Source organism: Sinocyclocheilus rhinocerous, unplaced genomic scaffold, assembly GCF_001515625.1.
Source record: "Sinocyclocheilus rhinocerous isolate Xijiao unplaced genomic scaffold, SAMN03320098_v1.1 scaffold157, whole genome shotgun sequence".
In the NCBI taxonomy this organism is placed as follows: domain Eukaryota; kingdom Metazoa; phylum Chordata; class Actinopteri; order Cypriniformes; family Cyprinidae; genus Sinocyclocheilus; species Sinocyclocheilus rhinocerous.
This window is the reverse complement of record NW_015665038.1, coordinates 1,259,479-1,270,052: the sequence shown is the minus strand read 5'-3', so window position 1 is coordinate 1,270,052 and position 10,574 is coordinate 1,259,479. Positions and strand designations below refer to the sequence as shown.

Below are 10,574 nucleotides of genomic sequence, written 5' to 3'. Positions count from 1 at the left end.
CAATAACTTGTACGACTATAAGCTACAAGACATACTTCTTCACATTCTCATAATTATTTGAATGTCTTGCATTTCTTTTCACTGATATTATTTCTTCTTCACTTTCTTTAGGTCTGATTCTGTAAGGCGAGTCGCAGTAGAGCGGGTCATTTAAGAGTAGCACAGACCGAAAGTCACACAGTGAAACTAAATCCATATGATACTAGCTGATTTCCTGAATGAAGTAGGCCTACTAGTTTTAGAGACAGTGGTAGAAAAATGATATGTAGCTGTGGATGGGGATTTGAACCTGTCTGGTCACAGTGTGAGAAACCGAGCTAAAGGGCGAAATCAAGACAGCATCACTTTGATAATGATGACCGAAAAAGCCCTGACACCAAACCTCTGTAGTGTCAAATGTCTTGCTTTTGTGAGGCTTTCTGGGTGAAACAACTATTATAGTCCCAGCCCATCATAGTCCTTGTAAACAAGAGTCTTTACTTTGGTTTGCTCCACTATTATTGCCAGATATAAAACAATTTAAGCACAGCCAGACTTTCAATATACGCATTAAGTAATTCTGGCAATCTTACACAGGTCAGATTCATATATCTATTATTGAAAATCTGAATTTATTATTCATTTTCAGTGCTGAACGAAACATTATACTATATCCAAAATGCTGAATGAAATGTCTGTATTTATCATTTTTATTTGTAGAATTTAATCTACTAACCATACATCTATAGGCAGTTAGCTCATATAATGAAAATGTAACACTTATGTTAGGACAAGAGAACCAAAAGCCACATTCAATTATGCTATTTTTAATATGGGGCACATAATTCACAACACTTTGACATTTCTTTTTGATGTTTATAGATGTGGAGTGCACATCTGACAAATTATGGTCTGTGAAATGCTCAGAGTGACAGCTCGGCTCTAGCACCGTGTATATTATCCCATCTAAACCATTGTGCAGATGAGTAAACATACTGATACATACAATGAAGCCTTTACAATAAACTTTAGACTGATCAGCCACAGACTCTTGTTTGGTTTCTGTTATCCATGAGTGACTTATGAAACATCAGATGATTTTATTTATTTTTTTGCCTTACCATTGTTTATGAACCACAGGCATTATTATTGTAACAAATGCCATTACAAGCTGCTGCCTGTTGGACTATATTACTGACAATAAAAGTGACATGGCATTCTACCACTGCTTTTGGCAAATGAGCTGCTATAGTGTATTCAGTATCATGATCCTTCCATTCAGTAGAAATTTCTCAAAACGACTTGGTTTTACATCCTCCTTGTTTTTTGTTTTGTTTTGTTTTTTTACAGCCCCCTTCCCCTGCACAGGTGGCCATAACAACCATCTCGAATACTGGTGTACTCTAAATGTATAATTTACTTAACAGACAGTTATCAATATGATATAGCTGGTTAAAAAAAGTGCATTAACCCGCTTCAATTTTACAACACTGTCTCCTTGTGGCAAGAAGCACACAACGTGGTTTGTTTAAGAGTGGATCGCAATTTGAAATAATTAATTGTACTCAAGAAATCATCATCATCAACAACAACAATAAATGTACTATTGTAATAATAAAGGGGTTTCCACAATAAAAAATAAATAAATTATAAAGTGCAGACAAGGCTGGAATGTTAAGTTATAATTCTTCAAGTTTCGGTATCTAATTACTGCAAACCATTCAAAACCTTTGCTGGATGACATTTTTGTATTGTATGGGACTGTAAATAAATCTTTCTGTCTGTCTGTCGTTAAGAAAAGTCAAATTAATCTTAATACAGACGATACAAATTTTAGCCACCTGTATTTGTGTCCTGCCCCTTTAAATTTCGCTGACCAATCGAGAAAGTCGGCACATCCTTTTCCGTCTCAAGCCACACACTAACACACAGCCGCTGTATGCTCATCCCCAGGACAACAAAACACTCTGACAGAAACAAAAAACCCCCAAAACAAATTGCTGCAGGTATTCATATTTTAAACAAACACTTATATTCACCTCATTCCCGTGACGATGTGTCTTCGTAGTCAATTTTCCTCCATTCTTTACAGTCGTCCATCCAATGTTTCTGGTTTAGCTCTGTACTGTTTCCAGGCCTGTACTAACCACACTAACATTATCGTGTACACTTAAAACATTGTGCTATCAGAAAACATAGATCAGCATCTACATTTAAATATCATGATATTTATGTGCCTTTTAAATGTTTTAGCTAAATACGTGCGTTTGGAAACTAGACAAGGTAGACGTGTATTACATGGTTATAATAGATTTAAATCTGTTACGTTGTGTATATTTAATAGTGCACCATGGCTCAGGATGGGGTGATACTGCAATTCAACTTTCCCACATTCGGGGACTCCATGCTTCAAAAGATGGATGCTCTTCGTCGAGACAGACGCTTCTGTGATGTTGTGGTCCGCATCAATGACTTGGAAGTGCCTGGACACAAAGTGGTCTTTGCCGCTGGCTCCCCTTTCCTTAGAGACCAGTTTGTCCTTCAGGACTCTCATGAAGTGCAAATATCTACACAGCAGGATGCAGAAGTTGGACAGAGGCTTCTACTGTCCTGCTACACTGGGACACTGGAGTTCCCGGAGCTGGAATTAGTACACTATTTAACAGTTGCCAGTTTCCTACAGATGGGTCATATTGTTGAGCAGTGCACCGAAGCTCTAAATAAATTCATAAAACCACACGAGGTCAAAGACGAGCGTGCATCATCTCGACAGCGTGGCCAACCAGCTGTGGAGACAGCATGTGATGAAGAGGATGAGGTGGACAATGATGGAGAAGATGACTTTGATGATGAGGATGATGATGATGATGATGTGATCATACAGCCCAAGTCTCCGCCTGTATTTAGAAACTCTGAGAGCAACAGTAGAGGAGAGGAGAGTCCTATTAGCGTCGTTAAGGTGGAGTCAATAGATGAGCGAATGCCTGATAACTTTCAGAGCCGCTCAAGTCGCTCGCCAACACTGCGCTCACCTGAGCCACAACACTCCCTAATAAACTCCACAGTGGAAACCCGGCCCGCCGAAATCGCTGGCAACCCCGCAGCTGAATATTCGCTGTCCCCACCTGGACCCAGTGGTTCTGGGAAAGGGAATCTTTGGGGATGCTCAAGGAATGCCGAGAAGGGTATGCAGTGGTACCACCAGTGCCCGAAATGTGCTCGTGTGTTCCGTCAGCTGGAGAACTACGCCAACCATCTGAAGATGCACAAGCTGTTCATGTGCCTCCTATGTGGAAAAACATTTACCCAGAAAGGAAACCTGCACCGGCACATGCGTGTCCATGCCGGCATCAAACCCTTCCAATGTAAGATATGTGGAAAGACTTTTACTCAGAAGTGCTCGCTGCTAGACCACCTGAACCTTCACAGTGGGGACAAACCACACCGTTGTAATTACTGCGACATGGTGTTTGCACATAAACCAGTTCTCCGTAAACACCTGAAGCAGATCCATGGAAAAAACAGTTTTGATAATGCCAACGAAGGCAGCTTGCTTGAAGGACTATAAATTCATATTAATGTCTAAATAAATTATATTAATATACATGACACAGACATAATTCTGTATAACAGTGGTTCTCAACTAGAAGGTCAGGGTCCACTAGGGGGCCTTAGCAAAGTTCCATGAGGGCCCCAGTAAAGGCCCATTCTCTGTAAGGACGATAATTATAACAATAATGATAAAGATATAGTTTTAAAAATCATTATAAATGTAAACAAATAACTGAGTCCACACCAGTACTATGACAATGACGGCACATTGGAACAATATTGTTGGAATCACTTTCACTATTTTTTTTCACAAACTTTTTCAGATGATATACGATTAAACATTGACAGCCAATCAGAATCCATTCAGTTTTAAAGAGCGCACACATTTAAAGCAGCCGACGACAGGACTGCAGTGCACACATTATTGTGCACTGGTGTGGACACTGATATAGTTATCATTATGGTTATCTTTATAGTTATCATTCTTGGTGTGAATGGGCTTTAAGTGTTAAAATAATTTTAATGTAGTAAATATTAGCAGATAATATTAATTAGATAATATTAATTTAGATTATTTATTTTAAAGAAAGAAGGACCAGAGGTACATAATTTATAGGTACATACATTCTTGACAACGGGGAATTGGAGACAAAAAGATTGAGAACCACTGCTTTGAAATTAATACATTAAATTACAAGAAGTAATAAATGAAGTGTCCGTTGATTGATACAAGTCAGGTTTAATGTCATTTTCTTTTTGCATATTGCAGATCAAGGGAAATGTATTGAGTTGATTTTGAATGCTGCTGTGGCATCATTTGGCTGTGTTTTATCTTTTGTAAAGATTAAAATATATTGTTAAAGTATATCTGATCAGACCATATTTCAGTTTTGAATGCTAATGTATAACTTCCTCATTTGCAGACAGCTGTATTTGAAACTACTGTGCAACTCCTGGTCTGTAATAAATGTTTCCATCTGTGTAAATATGCCAGAATTTTGGAGAAAATTGCTGACTCGCTAATAAATAACTGCAGATACTGCATGAAATGAGCACTTCTTTCTGTTAATGTTCATTATTGCTGTATAAAAATAAAAGATGACATCAAGTCAACATGTTAATACATTAAGTATTTCAACATTCAGATTGACTCCAACTGTTTATTTCTTTGCTTTTATGACAAACCACTATGACAGAGCTGTATCATGGCGGCAGAGCGTTACCGTGGACACATAGCATGTCGACCTCCGTCCACTGGAAGATTGACACCTGTTATAAATGTTGCTGCATCAGATGCCAGGAAGGCGATAGCATGAGCTACTTCTTCTACTTCACCTGGTCTGCCGAGGGCATGCGTCACCTTGCACTTCTCAAGGAACTGGAGAAAACACATGATGTGTTATTCAATTCAAAATTCAATTCAAATTTATTTGTATAGCGCTTTTCACAGTACACATTGTTTCAAAGCAGCTTTACAGAAAATGCATGTGTCTACATTACAATTTAGAGTGTTATCAAGTAGAAACATTCATTACAGTGAAATGTGACCCTGGACCACAAAACCAGTCTCAAGTCGCTGGGGTATATTTGTAGCAATAGCCAAAAATACATTCTATGGGTCAAAATTATGATTTTTCTTTTATGCCAAAAAGTAAAGATCATGTTCCATGAAGATATTTTGTAAATTTCCTACTGTAAATATATTAAAACGTAATTTTTGATTAGTAATATGCATTGCTAAGAACTTCATATGGACAACTTTAAAGCAGCACTATGTAACTTTTGGCGCTCTAGCGGTTAATAAACAGAACTGCACACATCCCGCGGAAGAACATTCCAACCAGAGCTACTTCTCTAAGTTTATGTCTATGGCGATTTACGCAGGTATGTGTTACTCCGCAGCGGCGACGACCAACGAATAGTCCAAATATAAGTATTTATTATAAGTGTACCGTAGTGATTCGGAATAAGACAAAACGCGGTTTGGAAGATGAATTCATGATGTACTCGCTCATTATATACATTTAGCAAATTTTGAACAGTTACATAGTGCTGCTTTAAAGGCGATTTTCTCAATATTTTGATTTTTTTTTGCACCCTCAGATTCCAGATTTTCAAATCGTTGTATCTCGGCCAAATATTGTGCTATCCTAACAAACCATACATCAATGGAAACCTTATTTATTCAGATGATGTATAAATCCCAATTTCGAAAAAATTTACCCTTATGACTGGTTTTGTGGTCCAGGGTCACAAATGAACATTAGATAAAGCATTTGATCTTCACTCATCACCTGAGCATACTGGTCCTCATCAAGTCCTGCACGCTTGTGAACTTCTGTTATAATTACACCTGGGCTATTAAGACAAAGCATTTTGTATTACCTCAATGTAACAATTCTGTGGCATGTAAAACAACAGAAATACACTTACCATACTGCATTGACACGTACTTGCTGTGATGCCAACTCTACAAATAAAATAAGATAAAAAAAAAAAAATTATTATTGAGTAATAATACACAAGTCCTTTGCATTAATTACAAACGGTAAAGGAGACCGGGGCTATAGTTGTCACACTTTTTACTCCGGTACATTTCTCAGGGCAGGTTTATTTTTGAAATTCGATTTCTGCAAAAGGACATAAAATTGATTAAAAACTCTATTATTCATTTCTGCCATTAATGCGCCAATAGCAGAATCACTCTTCATTTGGGTAAGTTGGAATCACAGTGGAATCTGCTATTAAACAGCCTATTATAGGCTTTTCAGCTAAAGTAAAACAGTGAAACAATAATAAAACCAAACAATTCAAAGCAAATGAAAGAGCAAAAATGTATATTGGCAATATGCCAAACCATTGTTCTGGCCAACAGATATTGTAATTAGTATATGTATATCTTACGTTTATCTTATAATATTGAATATGAAACACGTGTGACAACTTGCCCCAAAAGGAAATTTATAAAGCAAATACCCTTTCCTTGGGAATACAGTTCAACATTATAGTTAAAATTTACCTTTATTTGATAAAATAAAACTTGTGTTAACTGGACTTTTGACTCAAGACAACTTCCCTGTGTGACAAATAGCTCTGGTCTCCTGTAAATAGCATTAGAGGCTCTTGAGATATCACCTTACCAAGAGCAACACAGCGTGTGAACTGGTCGATGGCTGATTTGGACATACAGTAGGCTAGTACAGTGTTTCCCAACCTTTCTTTAGTCGCGGCACCCTTTGGAAATTTTAACAAATTTGTGGCACCCTACAAAATTAATTTTGTCACAATATTTGAATTTCTAACTTCGATATGATACGACTTTGAAAAGTATAGATATTCGGTACAACAGGGAAGAACTGCAGAATATAATGTCATACAGATATTTTTAATATTATAAAAAAAAAATTTGTCTATCAATGGTGGCAATCAGTAGGCTAATTTCTAATGAAGAGACCAATTTATATGACAGATTTTAATGTAGGCTTTTATATAAACATTGTGAGATAGCTAGTTATAATGGTATTTAAACAAAGTTTTGCTCACTCAGTGTATTTTTTATTTTACAGTTGGGTAATTTTTAAAACATAATTGAGACTGTATTCGAGAGTCTGAAGAAATTGCAGTGTTTTTTATAATGGTATTTAAACAAAGTTTTGCTCACTCAGTGTATTTTTGATTTTACAGTTGGGTAATTTTTAAAACATAATTGAGACTTTAACTGGTCCGCACGCTTCGCACTCTTTGTCGACTTTGGTGAGACTGTCCACATCGCGTCCGTTCAGCGCCAGCCGGGCGCCCAGTTTGGCAAACAGTACCGCTGTGCCTGCTCCTATTCCCGAACTTGCGCCGGTGATCAGCGTGACTTTGCCATTTAAAGAGTCAACCCGAAACGCCAAGTCAGTTTAGTTTAATGTGTAATTCAAAAGCAACCGGCATATCGATGTGAATGTAGTATTGAGCGAGGTTTTTCTGCTTTTCTGAGAGTAAACGGGGCTCAACCCACTTTGAATGCATCTGGAGTTGCCATTTCGATTCATATATTAACTGCTCTTGAATGGACCAACTTTTATTTTTCCTTTCGCTCACATGAACAAGTTAGTTATGTCACTGTGTGCGTACAATAAGAGCATTTTAAGGGTTTTATTACTTTATTTCGAAATGAAATCAGTCAAATATTAATTGTATTGTTCAGTTTTCTTGTGACAGAGAATACATTTCTGTATTTTTAAAAATCGGACTAAATGTTGCGGATTTCAGTTATTTTATTTAAAATACCGGTGTGTTTACCTGTATTTCCGGGTCACTAGCGTCATAATGATTTCAAAATTATAGTCCTAATTTTCTGCCTTTCAAAATCGTAGTTCATACATAGAAAATGCCGAATGCAAATTATATTGAAACCACTTCAGAAAACAATGAGAAATTCTATCAATTTATTGAAAATATTTATTTGTCAAAGTACAATGGCTTATTTATTATTATTATTTTAATTAAAAATACCATACATTTAAAACGCAACGCAAGAGATTATGGGGAAAACAGAGGCAAGTCAGTGTGTACAAATTTATGAAACTAAAAAAAAAATTATATTTACAACACAAGGCATTATGAATGTTTCGCAATGAAATCAATCAACCAGCAAATGGGTTGGCATGGATAGTAACATCCTTAATATGGACATCATTAAGAGGACGGAAAGTCTTTTCATTCACAGGGACTTTCTCTAGTTCATCCAGAGTTTCTAGTCCATCTATAATTCTGTAACAAAGAATAAGCTTGTGTTACAATTCATTACCATCAATAAAATTAACAGAAAAATCACAAGAAAAATGGAAAATAAAACACACTAGCAAAAGGGAGGTCATTAACAACAAATAAATAAATAAAATAAACATACTTTCCAAAAACCGTGTACTTCATGTCCAAGTGAGGCTGTTTTGCATATGTAAAGAAGAACTGTGATGCATTTGTGTTTGGTCCATTATTTGCCATTGCCACCACGCCCCGGACATTGTGCTACATTACACAGACATTAAAAGAAAGATCAAGTTAGATAAGACTAAAAAGATTTTAAAATTGCGGTGCAAGTCAGTTTGATCCAGACATGATTAACTTGAATACCAGATACTGGGGATGTTAAATATTTTTTGCACAGACTAGATGTTTAATAAGAGGTTTTCTTGCAACATAGGCTGATGTTGTAAGAAAAACACTGCATCGAAACGCAGCAGCAACTTGAATCTTGCATAAATCATCAATTCAAGTCATAAGCAACTGTGAAAGTTGATCCTCAAGTTCTCACCCTTGCAACTTTAATATTCAAATTCAAACTCATGTCTAATTTTAATGTTTTCAAGTTCATGTTTTTTTTTTTTAAGTGTAATAATGTACAAAACATTATAATACTTCAATATCAATACATACTTTCAGATGTTCACTGAATTCATCTTCAAACTTTCTTCCCCAAATGCTGGTCCCTCCTTTGCCTGTACCTGAGGGGGAAAAATGATTTTTTATAAATCAACCAAATAAACCTTGACCGGAAATGATTAAAAATAATTCAAAGTAAAATTCAAAACTTGAACATGGCATTCACTCATTTTACAACTTTACAAGCTAAAAACTAAAGCTGAGAGACTTGGGTTTGAGGTAAGAAAAGAAATCCAGGATCAGTTACCTGTTGGGTCTCCAGTCTGGACCATAAAGCCCTTTATGTTTCGATGAAAAATACATCCATTGTAAAACCCACTAGCGCACAGTGCAATAAAATTCTATGGGAAAATAAATATGAGAATTAACGTATGAACAAAATTATATCGCATATTCAAGATGTGTGTCTGTGTGCTGGAAACAAGTGCCTTACTTCACAGGTTTTCGGGGCCTTCTCACAAAACAACTCTATTTTGAAATCACCGAGTTCTGTGTGCAGAGTAACAGCCTGCGAGAAGATGAAAGAGTTCAGCTCATTAATATAGTACCATTACATAATTAATCATTAGATTAGTATATAGAGTTAATAATTACTAATTTAGAATGCAAATAATTATTTCACACTGCTTAAAGGTAAGCCTACCACAGAATATCAAATATTTCACTAACTGTAATTTGGCCAGAGTAAGTTACTCCACCACAATGCTAACATAAAACGGATAAAGCGTTAAACCAATGTATTCTATACAATATATAAACTAAAATATAAAGATTAAAAATTGCTTTTCGTAAAGTTCAGCATTCATAGTAAAGCGCTATCTTACCATCTTCTAAAACACAAGGCAGAAATTATATAGGTTGACACGGACACTACCGTCCAGCATTGCACACGGGCCGCCTTCAGTGGGTGTTTCACTGAATAACGTCCGACGCAACTCAATGACGTTGAAAACATTGGTTCCCATTTATCATTCTTTATCATTTAAAAAAAACCGACATTATCTCACTCTATCCATAAATAAGAGTAGTTTTAACAACAGTAACAATAATTATAATAAAGTTGAGTGAATATGTTAAAAGAACTTGTTACTACTGTACTGTTTACAACAGCATGTAAAGCTGACAAACTGAAAGCCAGTTATTTATCTACTTCCAGTGGTTTTTATTGACACGTTAAGAAAACCGAGTGTTTATTCACTCTGTATGGCTTGATATATTTTATGGGATTTACCTAATTTCTATTAAAATTTACATTTACCTTGCAAAACAAAAAAAAGAAAGAAAAGAAAAAGGAAACAATAGTGGATTTATTGAATACAATGAAGTCCTCGCCAATCAAGTCGTCAACCATAAATATATCAAAATATATAATGGTTACACAAATGTGAGCACTGGAGCCATAGTAAAACCGGTCGGTCGGTCGGTCTCTCACAGACAGACAGACAGACAGACACACACACACACACACACACACACCTAAAATAACACTGACATTAAAAAAAGTTTAACAAGCTTTAAAAATTTGAATGGCATTAACCTGAGCAACTTCTGAAATTCAATTAGCTTAGTTTCCAATGTGTGTGCGTGTATATATATATATATATATATATATA

At 36.0% G+C, this 10,574-nt stretch overlaps 3 protein-coding genes across 3 annotated transcripts; 1 reads left to right on the top strand and 2 right to left on the bottom strand.

The window, feature by feature from the left end:
* The first annotated feature begins 1,915 nt into the window (after positions 1-1,915).
* On the top strand, positions 1,916-3,609 carry zbtb26 (zinc finger and BTB domain containing 26). Its single transcript, XM_016541994.1, has 2 exons — positions 1,916-1,985; positions 2,324-3,609. Exon 2 carries the CDS (start codon positions 2,330-2,332, stop codon positions 3,545-3,547), a length of 1,218 nt encoding a protein of 405 aa, XP_016397480.1. The 5' UTR covers positions 1,916-1,985; positions 2,324-2,329; the 3' UTR covers positions 3,548-3,609.
* A 1,114-nt stretch (positions 3,610-4,723) lies between these two features.
* Positions 4,724-7,844, bottom strand: LOC107731012 (L-xylulose reductase). The gene is made up of 5 exons (XM_016541980.1): positions 7,819-7,844; positions 6,672-6,745; positions 5,965-6,001; positions 5,826-5,889; positions 4,724-4,909 (listed from the first exon to the last, which is right to left on the bottom strand). The coding sequence occupies exons 1-5, from the start codon at positions 7,842-7,844 to the stop codon at positions 4,751-4,753; spliced, it is 360 nt and encodes a 119-aa protein (XP_016397466.1). The 3' UTR covers positions 4,724-4,750.
* Positions 7,845-8,018: 174 nt separating this feature from the next.
* Positions 8,019-9,910, bottom strand: ppil3 (peptidylprolyl isomerase (cyclophilin)-like 3). Its single transcript, XM_016542038.1, has 6 exons — positions 9,786-9,910; positions 9,395-9,469; positions 9,209-9,302; positions 8,956-9,023; positions 8,429-8,547; positions 8,019-8,289 (listed from the first exon to the last, which is right to left on the bottom strand). Exons 1-6 carry the CDS (start codon positions 9,786-9,788, stop codon positions 8,163-8,165), a joined length of 486 nt encoding a protein of 161 aa, XP_016397524.1. The 5' UTR covers positions 9,789-9,910; the 3' UTR covers positions 8,019-8,162.
* Positions 9,911-10,574: the final 664 nt, after the last annotated feature.